The sequence below is a fragment of the Sceloporus occidentalis genome, unplaced genomic scaffold (genome assembly GCF_023333645.1).
Source record: "Sceloporus occidentalis isolate IW3139 unplaced genomic scaffold, rSceOcc1.0.p SCAF_3, whole genome shotgun sequence".
Lineage (NCBI taxonomy): Eukaryota > Metazoa > Chordata > Lepidosauria > Squamata > Phrynosomatidae > Sceloporus > Sceloporus occidentalis.
The window spans coordinates 2,145,076-2,158,179 of NW_028316983.1; the positions used below are offsets into that span (position 1 = coordinate 2,145,076).

The 13,104-nt window shown below is 48.0% G+C and overlaps 1 protein-coding gene across 1 annotated transcript in view; it reads right to left on the reverse strand.

The window, feature by feature from the left end:
- The window catches only part of LOC149315416 (uncharacterized protein KIAA1755-like), a 74,099-nt gene that overhangs the window by 13,200 nt on the left and 47,795 nt on the right, over positions 1-13,104 (reverse strand). The window contains exons 9-11 of the mRNA XM_089513424.1: positions 10,603-10,701; positions 9,964-10,112; positions 7,378-7,516 (exon numbers count right to left, since the gene is read on the reverse strand). Coding sequence (XP_089369550.1) covers positions 7,378-7,516; positions 9,964-10,112; positions 10,603-10,701 — 387 coding nt within the window. The remainder of the gene's footprint in view (positions 1-7,377; positions 7,517-9,963; positions 10,113-10,602; positions 10,702-13,104) is intronic.

The window sequence follows — 13,104 nt, forward strand, 5'->3', positions numbered from 1 at the left end:
GGCTGAGATCCAGCTGCCTTCTCATCAAAGGTTGCCATAAGTCAGGACCTCCAAACCGGGACAAATGTAGGACAACATTTTCAAATGTGGGACACATTTTGTAAAATGGAGGACACAGAAAATTTCTCCATGCTTTATAAAAAAGGTTAATATAAATGCATGCTTCTTAGGCATGATCAAAATGGAGGACATTTTGGCATTATTCCTAGACAGATGGAATAAATGTTCTTCCCTTTCGGGACCCATTCCAAAACACACACAAAGCACATTTGGGCATTTGACATGGCTTTATTTAACATGGCCTCTTGCATATTGCAGAGGCTTGGGGGGGACTCTCCCCAGGGATACATTAATGTCATGGGGGGGATCCTTTGAAAATGGGCACCACCCTCCTCCTCCTCCTCCTCTTCTTCCTCCTCCTTCTCCTGTTTCCCCCTCCTCCTCCTCCTCCTCACCATGCTCCAAGAAAGGGAGCTGTCCCTCCCCCTGGCTGCTCCACAGTCTCACTCCTCCTCCTCCAAGGGTCCACCTCCTCCTTGAGGCTGCCCAATGGCAAAGTGGGGCTTGAAACAGCTCCGCCCCAGCTGCTCTTCCATTGGCCAGCCAGCCTCAAGAGGACAAGTCTTCCTTTTAGGCACGATGGCTGCCAGCCACGGCCCAAACCTGGGATTTAGAGTGAACCGGACCGTGACTGTGCCAGTACCCCAAAACCGTTACAATCACGGGCGCAGCCGGGTTATGGCATCCCTATTCTCATAGGTCACTTCAATTTTCCATTCACCACAACAAGGTGAAAATGGGGTCATAAAATGTACCCTTCCCCGAACTCTTTCCCAATTGGGAACCAATCTGATTCTTCTTGATTTAGTCCAGGGGTCCACAAATTCCTGCCCTCCAGATGTTTTGGACTTCAAGCCCCAGAATCCCAAAATATTGGCCAAACTGTGTGAGAAAGGGCATGATGAGGGAGGAAGGACATTTGCATGTGGGCTGTGATTGGCTGAGGGACAAAGAGGAAGGAGGAGCCTTTGGGGGGCTCTGAAGCTTATTGGATTGGCTGTAGATTGCTGAGGAAGGACATTTGCATGTGGGCTGTGATTGGCTGAGGGACAAATAGGAAGGAGGAGCCTTTGGGGGGGCTGAAGCCTATTCAGATTGGCTGTAGAATGTTGAGGAAGGAAGGACATTTGCATGTGGGCGGTGATTGGCTGAGGGACAAATAGGAAGGAGGAGCCTTTGGAGGGGCTGAAGCCTATTCCGATTGGCTGTAGAATGCTGAGGAAGGAAGGATATTTGCATGTGGGCTGTGATTGGCTGAGGGACAAAGAGGAAGGAGGAGCCTTTGGGGGGCTCTGAAGCTTATTGGATTGGCTGTAGATTGCTGAGGAAGGACATTTGCATGTGGGCTGTGATTGGCTGAGGGACAAATAGGAAGGAGGAGCCTTTGGGGGGGCTGAAGCCTATTCCGATTGGCTGTAGAATGCTGAGGAAGGAAGGATATTTGCATGTGGGCTGTGATTGGCTGAGGGACAAAGAGGAAGGAGGAGCCTTTGGGGGGCTCTGAAGCCTATTCGGATTGGCTGTAGAATCCTGAGGGAGAAAGGGCATTTGCATGTGGCCTGTGATTGGCTGAGGGGCAAAGAGGAAGGAGGAGCCTTTGGGGGGCTCTGAAGCCTATTCGGATTGGCTGTAGAATCCTGAGGGAGGAAGGACATTTGCATGTGGGCAGTGATTGGCTGAGGGACAAAGAGGAAGAGGAGCCTTTGGGGGGCTCTGAAGCCTATTCGGATTGGCTATAGAATCCTGAGGGAGGAAGGACATTTGCATGTGGGCGGTGATTGGCTGAGGGACAAAGAGGAAAGAGGAGCCTTTGGGGGGCTCTGAAGCCTATTCCGATTGGCTGTAGAATGCTGAGGAAGGAAGGACATTTGCATGTGGGCGGTGATTGGCTGAGGGACAAAGAGGAAGGAGGAGCCTTTGGGGGGCTCTGAAGCCTATTCGGATTGGCTGTAGAATGCTGAGGAAGGAAGGACATTTGCATGTGGGCGGTGATTGGCTGAGGGGCAAAGAGGGAGGAGGAGCCTTTGGGGGGCTCTGAGGCCTATTCGGATTGGCTGTAGAATGCTGAGGAAGGAAGGACATTTGCATGTGAGCTGTGATTGGCTGAGGGGCAAAGAGGAAGGAGGAGCCTTTGGGGGGCTCTGAAGCCTATTCGGATTGGCTGTAGAATCCTGAGGGAGGAAGGACATTTGCATGTGGGCAGTGATTGGCTGAGGGACAAAGAGGAAGGAGGAGCCTTTGGGGGGCTCTGAAGCCTATTCGGATTGGCTGTAGAATCCTGAGGGAGGAAGGACATTTGCATGTGGGCGGTGATTGGCTGAGGGACACAGAGGACGGAGGAGCCTTTGGGGGGCTCTGAAGCCTATTCGGATTGGCTGTAGAATCCTGAGGGAGGAAGGACATTTGCATGTGGGCGGTGATTGGCTGAGGGACAAAGAGGAAGGAGTAGCCTTTGGGGGGCTCTGAAGCCTATTCGGATTGGCTGTAGGATTCTGAGGGAGGAAGGACATTTGCATGTGGGCAGTGATTGCCTGAGGGACAAAGAGGAAGGAGGAGCCTTTGGGGGGCTCTGAAGCCTATTCGGATTGGCTGTAGAATCCTGAGGGAGGAAGGACATTTGCATGTGGGCTGTGATTGGCTGAGGGACAAAGAGGAAGGAGGAGCCTTTGGGGGGCTCTGAAGCCTATTCGGATTGGCTGTAGAATGCTGAGGAAGGAAGGACATTTGCATGTGGGCGGTGATTGGCTGAGGGACAAAGAGGAAGGAGGAGCCTTTGGGGGGCTCTGAAGCCTATTCCGATTGGCTGTAGAATCCTGAGAGAGGAAGGACATTTGCATGTGGGCTGTGATTGGCTGAGGGACAAAGAGGAAGGAGGAGCCTTTGGGGGGCTCTGAAGCCTATTCGGATTGGCTGTAGAATCCTGAGGGAGGAAGGACATTTGCATGTGGGCTGTGATTGGCTGAGGGACAAAGAGGAAGGAGGAGCCTTTGGGGGGCTCTGAAGCCTATTCCGATTGGCTGTAGAATCCTGAGAGAGGAAGGACATTTGCATGTGGGCGGTGATTGGCTGAGGGGCAAAGAGGAAGGAGGAGCCTTTGGGGGGCTCTGAAGCCTATTCCGATTGGCTGTAGAATCCTGAGAGAGGAAGGACATTTGCATGTGGGCGGTGATTGGCTGAGGGGCAAAGAGGAAGGAGGAGCCTTTGGGGGGCTCTGAAGCCTATTCGGATTGGCTGTAGAATGCTGAGGTAGGAAGGACATTTGCATGTGGGCGGTGATTGGCTGAGGGGCAAAGAGGGAGGAGGAGCCTTTGGGGGGCTCTGAAGCCTATTCGGATTGGCTGTAGAATGCTGAGGAAGGAAGGACATTTGCATGTGGGCGGTGATTGGCTGAGTAGCAAAGAGGGAGGAGGAGCCTTTGGGGGGCTCTGAAGCCTATTTGGATTGGCTGTAGAATGCTGAGGAAGGAAGGACATTTGCATGTGGGCGGTGATTGGCTGAGGGGCAAAGAGGAAGGAGGAGCCTTTGGGGGGCTCTGAAGCCTATTTGGATTGGCTGTAGAATCCTGAGGGAGGGAGGACATTTGCATGTGGGCTGTGATTGGCTGAGGGACAAAGAGGAAGGAGGAGCCTTTGGGGGGCTCTGAAGCCTATTCGGATTGGCTGTAGAATGCTGAGGAAGGAAGGACATTTGCATGTGGGCGGTGATTGGCTGAGGGACAAAGAGGAAGGAGGAGCCTTTGGGGGGCTCTGAAGCCTATTTGGATTGGCTGTAGAATGTTGAGGAAGGAAGGACATTTGCATGTGGGCGGTGATTGGCTGAGGGGCAAAGAGGAAGGAGGAGCCTTTGGGGGGCTCTGAAGCCTATTCGGATTGGCTGTAGAATCATGAGGGAGGAAGGAGATTTGCATGTGGGCTGTGATTGGCTGAGGGACAAAGAGGAAGGAGGAGCCTTTGGGGGGCTCTGAAGCCTATTCGGATTGGCTGTAGAATCCTGAGGGAGGAAGGACATTTGCATGTGGGCTGTGATTGGCTGAGGGACAAAGAGGAAGGAGGAGCCTTTGGGGGGCTCTGAAGCCTATTCGGATTGGCTGTAGAATCCTGAGGGAGGAAGGACATTTGCATGTGAGCGGTGATTGGCTGAGGGGCACAGAGGAAGGAGGAGCCTTTGGGGGGCTCTGAAGCCTATTCCGATTGGCTGTAGAATCCTGAGGGAGGAAGGACATTTGCATGTGGGCTGTGATTGGCTGAGGGACAAAGAGGAAGGAGGAGCCTTTGGGGGGCTCTGAAGCCTATTCGGATTGGCTGTAGAATGCTGAGGAAGGAAGGACATTTGCATGTGGGCGGTGATTGGCTGAGGGGCAAAGAGGAAGGAGGAGCCTTTGGGGGGCTCTGAAGCCTATTCGGATTGGCTGTAGAATGCTGAGGTAGGAAGGACATTTGCATGTGGGCGGTGATTGGCTGAGGGGCAAAGAGGGAGGAGGAGCCTTTGGGGGGCTCTGAAGCCTATTCGGATTGGCTGTAGAATGCTGAGGAAGGAAGGACATTTGCATGTGGGCGGTGATTGGCTGAGTAGCAAAGAGGGAGGAGGAGCCTTTGGGGGGCTCTGAAGCCTATTTGGATTGGCTGTAGAATGCTGAGGAAGGAAGGACATTTGCATGTGGGCGGTGATTGGCTGAGGGGCAAAGAGGAAGGAGGAGCCTTTGGGGGGCTCTGAAGCCTATTTGGATTGGCTGTAGAATCCTGAGGGAGGGAGGACATTTGCATGTGGGCTGTGATTGGCTGAGGGACAAAGAGGAAGGAGGAGCCTTTGGGGGGCTCTGAAGCCTATTCGGATTGGCTGTAGAATGCTGAGGAAGGAAGGACATTTGCATGTGGGCGGTGATTGGCTGAGGGACAAAGAGGAAGGAGGAGCCTTTGGGGGGCTCTGAAGCCTATTTGGATTGGCTGTAGAATGTTGAGGAAGGAAGGACATTTGCATGTGGGCGGTGATTGGCTGAGGGGCAAAGAGGAAGGAGGAGCCTTTGGGGGGCTCTGAAGCCTATTCGGATTGGCTGTAGAATCATGAGGGAGGAAGGAGATTTGCATGTGGGCTGTGATTGGCTGAGGGACAAAGAGGAAGGAGGAGCCTTTGGGGGGCTCTGAAGCCTATTCCGATTGGCTGTAGAATCCTGAGGGAGGAAGGACATTTGCATGTGAGCGGTGATTGGCTGAGGGGCACAGAGGAAGGAGGAGCCTTTGGGGGGCTCTGAAGCCTATTCCGATTGGCTGTAGAATCCTGAGGGAGGAAGGACATTTGCATGTGGGAGGTGATTGGCTGAGGCTTCTGGGAGATGAAGTCCAAAACACCTGGAGGCTGGAGTTTGAGGAGACCTGTTCTAGTCTGACAGTAGCCTCTTGGCAGAAAGATAAATGCACTTGTCTCCGTTTGCCTTCCAGGTTTGTTTTTAATGCCATGAGATTATTGGTCTGTAAGTTCAGTTGGTCATACAAATGTAGGATAGCACACAGAATGTGCAACTCTGCATGCACAGACTTATTTTACACACCTCTGTTGCAAGAGCTTAGCCAAAAGATGGTAATTCTACTAATTTCAATTCCAAAGGAATTCCAAAGCAACTTTTAGAAGACTATTTGCAGTTCAGGACTGACTCTGCACAAAATTCCCAAGTGCCATTTTATGCAGAGAAAACATTTATGCCCAGAAAATAATATTCCTTGACATAAATAGTATGTTTTCTGCAGAATGATGATCTTTAGGAAATATCATTCTGTCTGCAGAAAATCCTGCTTCCTAAAGTGCCGCACACAAACTCTGTGCAGAAGATGTCCCAAACTGTTCTCATCAGTCGGGGTTTTTCTCATCAGGTTTCAAGGAACATGTTTTCAGACCATTGTAAAAATATCTTTTTGAATCTCCCTTTCATCTTTGTCGCAGTCATTGCTTCCTAAGCACTTCTGATTCAGGTGCATCTCATTCCCCTCCTGTCTGAGTTGCTGTAATTGGTTTCATTCATTTGCTTTTAATTCACCATCTACAAATGGCAGTTTAAGTGCATCCAGATCAACGCCGCAAAACGTTTTGCTCATCTACCTGCCACCAATGACGCTTTCTCAGCCATTTCAGACACAAGGCTTTCGATGGAATCCCATTTCATGCTGTTTGGATTCCTTTACAATTAATTGGAAAATTATGTCTATTATTTTGAATAGTTGGAGGTATGAAGACAATCGCTTAATAATTGGATTTCAGGCCCTGAGTACAGATGTGCTTTGTGCATATTAATCCTCAGTTTTGTGCAACTGAAGGTGCTTTGAAGGCAGAGAGACAGACCCATTTCTGCAATGGACAGACCCAGGGGAAACCTATTTCATGTTATTTACCACCATTTTGACTTTGACTTATGGCCACCCTTTGAATGAGAGACGCCAAGAGCTCTGCTCAGGTCTTGCAAACTCAGGGCAGATGCCATGGCTTCCTTGATGGAATCAATCCACCTATTTTCCTCATATCTGTGTGTGTGTGTGTGTGTGTGTGTTTGTCTATGAAGCTACGATTCTAGGGACTTGTTCCCACTATGCTTTAAAGCGGATTGCCGATTGGTTTATATGACTGTCGTTCCCATTTGAAACCAGTTCTGATCCTACTGTGATCGGTTTCAATCGTGACGAAGCAAGGCAAATGCAAAAAACCCCACTCTCTCCTGACACCAGTTCTTTGGTGGTTCTTTTGAAAAGAATCGACTCCTAAGCGTTTCAACCAGTAGGAACGATGGATCTGAATTGCATCATTCTGGAAGGAAGGGACTGATGGCAGAGGGGCGTTTACCATCCCTCCTCAGTTTTTGGTAGATCCACCATTTCCCCCCTCGGCGCTGCCTTTGCGCTTGTGGGGCGACCTATGGGCGCATGCTTTTTTAAAATAAAATCCCTAGATGATGTGATTCATTGATTTTGCACCTACTTGCAAAGGTAAGTAGTTGCAAAAGCAGTGAATCAAATCTTTGATCAATTTATATATGTGTGTGTGTGTGTGTATATATATAATATATATATATATATATATATATATATAGTTCCCAAGCATTGCTGCCTGCGCTGCCGCTTACGTCTCTGATGGCGCACAGATGATTGACATTCATTTTGAAGTGGCGCAAACTAGTGGAGACAACAATTGTGCCATAAAAAGGAGCGACTACTGAAAGATCCGCTTTCATAGTGGGAACGACAGACCTTTTGGAATCAGTTTAGCACCATGGAGCAAAGGCAAATCCCAAACCGGTTTAAATGCAAGTGGGAATGAGGCCAGAGATTCACCCACCTTGCTGAACTCTCCTTCCAGTTCTCGAATCTTCGAGAGGAACTCCAGGCGCTCCAAGCGGCTGTTGGATTTGGTGACCAAGGTGTGGACCTGGTCCTCCACTGCGCTGTACAGGGCCAGGGCCCAGTCGATGCCGATCCTAGCAAGGAAGCAGTACAAAGAAAGCATGAAACATTTACATTATGGCAGTAAATCTTCATAAATTCAGTTCTTGCAGGTAAGCATGAGAAATGCAACCACTTTTCCCCTCCTGGCTGGGAAGAAATATCCCAAAACTAGCTTTTTAAAAGACTATTTGTAGTTTTGAACCAACATGGTGTAGTGGTTTCAGCTCTACATTTTCGTGCTCAGTTGAGTATTTTTGCCTTTTATACCCATTTGCATTGGACAATGACTGTGGAGAGCAGGGTTCGAATCTGCACCCAGCCATGAAGGGTATGGTGTGATCATTTGCAACCAATTCTGAAATTCAGGATGCTATTTTTAATCCTGAGTGGAGTATATCTGTGAGCCAGGATGGTGTAGTGGTTTGAGTGTAGGACCAGAACTCTGGGAGACTCGGGTTCAAATCCCCACTCAGCTGTGGAGACCTAATGGGGGACCTTGGGCAAGTCACTCTCTCTCAGCCTCATGGGAAGGCAATGGCAAACCTCCTCTGAACAAATCTTGCCAAGAAAACCCCATGAAAGGTTTGCTTTAGGGTCACCATAAGTCAAAAACGACTTGAAGGCACACAACAACAGCAATGTGTAGTTCAAGCCTTTTTTGATTTTGTTGTGTGCCTTCAAGTTGTTTCCAAATTATGGTGATCCTAAAGCAAACCTTTCATGGGATTTTCTTGGCAAATGTGTTCAGAGGAGGTTTGCCATTGCCTTTATTTGAAGCTAAGTGAGTGTGACTTGTCCAATGTCAGCCAGTGGGTTTCATGGCTGAGCTGTGAATCGAACCCTGGTCTCCGGAGTCAAAAAATACATGTGGATGTTTTTAATGCAGAAAAGTCTATGCTACACTGAGTCACAAGAAATTGCAGCCTAAGTGTGGGAAAGCTGAGAAGGGATTGAGGAGGACAGACAGATGTTTCTGTGTTTAGAGAAAGATCCTTCAGATGGGACTCCTGGTATTAATTAAGTCAATGAGGATCCTTCCAAATCTGGAGGAGTCAAATGGGAGATTTGAAAACAAAACAAAAGAGGAATGCCAAGTCCATGGGTTTCCCTTGGAGCGCCAATTCTGAGATCATCCCATAAGGACCACTTCTTTAGAGCTACACACTTAGGACCCTAGGAGTTTATCACAGTGGGGCTAATTTTGGCATTAAAGAGAGATTAAAGTGCATTTAAACCATCCTGAAAATAAAGCCAGTAATTGCGCAAATGATTATCACATGCAATTGTGCAAATAAAGTGATATCAGAAATGTATTGTCACTGAAATCCCAAAAGTAAAAAGATGCGCATTAATGCTTCTTTGTGATCACTTTACTGGCGGGTTTTGTGCGACATCATATGAAATCGTTTCGCGTAATTATGTGATTGTTCGAGGATATTCAGGGATAAACTGCCAGTCTCCTTCATGTGATAAACTCCATAGAGTTGGAAGCAATCCCAATGGCCATCGCTCTTTCTGTCCTGCTACAGAAACTGTCCAAAGTTTCTGTCATGCCCATAGAATACCAGGCAAGGGGCAACACATAGCTTATAGAGTGCCAAATGCCCGCCTGCCCAATTCTGTGAACCGCCCCAGATGTTCCACCATAAAATTTAAAAATTATCACCAAGGAAAGGATGAACATTCCTGGAAGGGTCCATGAAGTATGGTTCTCCTTCACAAGAAGGACTGTGATCCTGCTACAGGGGACATACATGGATCACAAAGGGCTTGTCTACATGGGACAGATAAAGCAGTTTCTGCCCAACTTCATGGGGTCCTGTCTTCACAAGTCAAGTGCAGACTTTGTCTTCATAATCTCACCCTTAAATTGGCTTTTAAAAACTCACTTTTTGCTCTGGACTTGGCAAGAAAACCCATAGCAATGCCAGGTGGGCATCTACACATGCATCCCCATTGCATTGCCTGGCACTGCTGCTCCCGGAGCAAGGCTGAATCAACACTGGAAAAATAACGCAGTTTGGCACCGCTTTGACTGCCCTGGCTCAAAGCTATAAAATTCTGGGAGCTGGAGTTTGTTCTGGACCCCACAACAAACTCCAACTCCCAGAATTCCATAGCCTTGAGCCAGAAAAGAGTTAAAGCCATACTAAACCAGCTTATTTCTCCAGTGTGGATGCAGCCTGAGATCACAACAAGGTGCCCCAACATGGGATGAATACTGGGTGCCTCATTGTGAACTCAGGGGCATTCACACTTATTGTTGTTATCATTATTTTATCATTTTGCCATTATCAGTCCCTTTCTTTTGACAAAAGCTATAACTTTGGTTGCCAATGGGCTTTCCCAATTATTCACAAGTTGTTCTTTGATTAATGCTGTCAACTCTCTATCACCATCATATCCAAAATCTATTGATGGTATTTTAGGATCTTTCCAGTTTTATTTATTTATTTGCAACAATATTCTGGCTTCGTACCGGACGGCAGGGGAAGAGCTGAGCCGGGCGGCCTCCTTCCGCAGCCTGGCCAAGGTGGCCCCACCGTCCCTCTGCAAGCCCACCACCTGCGCATCAGACAGGACCTCCTCCATCAGCTGCCGGTGGCGCTCCTTCTGCTGCTGAACTGCCTGCAGGGTTTACAAAGGCAGGAGTTAGGCTTTTGACCGCATGGATCATGAAAGGCTTGGAACGCCCTGAAAGACTTTGCATACTGATATTCCAGCCTAACATGACAATGTCTTTGAATTCTGTAATGATTCTTGTCAGACTCTCTCCACACTCTAAAGACATGTTTTCCCACTATTTTCTGAACATTTTGAATATCTTTTCCATTCCTTGGTGGGAGACGGTGGTGGAGATGAGCAAGCCTTCTCACTGGGTTGCCACCTCTATTCCCAATCCACCAGCCATTGCATAGTGGAAGGACAGGAAAAAGTTGTCTTGGGAGTGTGACTTCCTAGAAAATTGCAGTTTTCAAAGATGTTCGTTCAGCAGGCAGTAATGAGGTTAGAATGAGAAAACAGGCATGGCATGGAAAGCAAAGCCCAAGAATGCACTGCTTTGTGGCATCAGCACACTGACCCACATCCATGACATGCTCTGAGGCCAATGGCTCACCTGCAAAGTCTGGGGAATATCACCCTTCTCCAGCTCTTGGACGGTGCTCCGCAGCAACTCCGAGGCCTTAGCCAGATCATTTGCAAAGTGGTGCAACTTCTGGAGGGAGGAAGGAAAGAGGCATTTGGTCAAATAAATCCAAAAACCAGCACCGAAATATTGTGGCACAAGGGTGGTAAGGGTTGCAAAGAGCTCTCATACATTTCCCCGTCCTTTATTGCTGGGAAAAGCAGTGCCTTCTGGCACATTGAGGCTCCCCATTGAGAAAACTATGTACCATTGGGCAGTATTTTTGCATTTTGGAACCTTTTGCATAAAACAAGAAAACAAAAATCATTCAATATATATATTCTTCTCCAACAAAGCAATGCTTTCGTGCAGAACATTGTGAAATTTTGCACACAGAACACTGTATTTTGCACAAAAACATTTTTTGCTAAATGATTTATTATACACAGACATTGCAGATCAAATTATTATTTTTATTATTATTAGAAAAAGTCCCAAAATGTGAAAAATCATCATTAAAGAGCCCAAAACTGCCAAAACCTCATGAAGGGTGAGGTGCTACTTCTGAAATTATTCATTCTTACCTGCAAGAAGAAATGTCAGTTTGCAAAGGAATCTTGCAGGCATAGTCTATGAACATTTCGTTCAATTAGTCTAAAAAGTGTTATGAGATCCTTTTGCAGACTGATATTCCAGATTAACATGCTAATTCTCTGAATGCGAGAAGAAAGTAAGGGAAGATTGACATCCTTAATGGGTGGAGGTCAAGAAAGAAGAACACTGGACCATCGGCAAAGACAGAAGAAGCTCAAGGACACAGAGAAACATCAAGAGCTTGTGGCAGACTATTTAACAGCTTTCCACTCTGAAATATAATTTTTTTTATCTAAAACTGACAATAGAATAATAAAGTCATGGAGGAGACCCCAAAAGGGCCATCCAGTCCAACTCCATTCTGCCATGCAGGAACTCACAATCAAAGCCCTCCTTGGGACAGATGGCCATCCAGCCTCTGTTTAAAAATCTCCAAAGGAAGAGACTCCACCAACCTCTGAGTGTCTTCTGCTACTGAAGAGCTCTAACCCTCAGGAACCTCTTCCTAATGTTGAAGTGGAATCTCTTTTCCTATAGTCAGAATCCACTGCTCTGGGCCCTTTTCTCTGAAGCAGCAGAAAACAAGCTTGCTCCCTCCTCAATATGACATCCCTTCAAATATTTAAACAGAGCTATCATATCACCTCTTAACCATCTCTTCTCCAGGCTGAACATCCCCAGCTTCCTAAATCTTTCCTCATAAGGCTTCATGGTTTCCAGACGCTTCACCACTTTAGTCGCCCTCCTCTAGACATGATCCAATTTTTCAACATCCTTTATGGATTGTGTTGCCCAGAACTGGACACAGGATTATTCCAGGTGAGGCCTGGCCAAAGCAGGATAGAGTGGCACTTTGGCGTCCCTTGATCTAGAGACTATACTTCTCTTGATGCAGCCTAGAATCACATTGGTCTTTTTAGCAGTTGCATCGCACTGTTGACTCATGTTCAACTTGTGGTCTACTTGGACTCCTAGATGCAAAGGCACCCACACAATGAGATCAGCCAAGGCATCAGCCTAACTGCTTTTATCTATGGAAGGTGATGATGGGATTTTGGCCAAAAGAGGTGGCTGTGCATGTACAATAGCAACAGCAAGTACATTTCTATACTGCTGTCTGATGCACTAAGCAGTTTACAAAGTGTAAGCTAATTGCCCCTAAGAAGCTGGGTACTCATTCTAACAACCTATGGAAGGATCCCAGGCTGAGTCAACCCTGAGCCCCTGGCTGGAACTGAACTCACAACCTTGTGGTTTCTGAGTGAGGGCTGCAGTACAGGCAGCAACCACTCTCCCACCAGGGATCCTTAGGACTCTTCTCCGGTAGCAGGAACTTTCCCTTTGGCGGGTTACAGACCGCCATTTAGGACACACTCCGCGCGTCCTAGGGTTAGGAAGGGGCATGCTAGGGTTAGGAAGGGTTGCCCCTTCCTAACCGCCCCTGTTCCCAACACGCGTGGAGTGCATCCTAAATGGCAGCGCCCATCCACATGGGCGCTGCCATTTTTACATCTTGGACGCACAGCGTCCAGACGTGGCGCACCGGAAGTGATGCCGCGAGTGCGCGCTTCGCGGCGCCGCTTCCGGGGGCCAAAAAGGAGCGCCATTTCGGTGCTCCTTTTTCGCTGCGGCCAGAAGCCTCACGGTGTGGCCGCTGGGGCTTCCCGCTGCAGCTAATGGCGGCGGCGGCAGACCACCCGCTTTAGGGTGGTCTGTAACGCACCTTTGTCTGAGATATTCACACCAATTGTCTGAAGTTTTCCTCAATCTCTCAACCATTCTTCTCTCTTGAGAAAACCATTTAGCAGTGAGGTAATCCATTCATTCCAAGATTACTGCCTCAGAGTATGCTTTTGAGTATATATACCAGCACCTGCACACTAGCAATTTTGGTCTAAT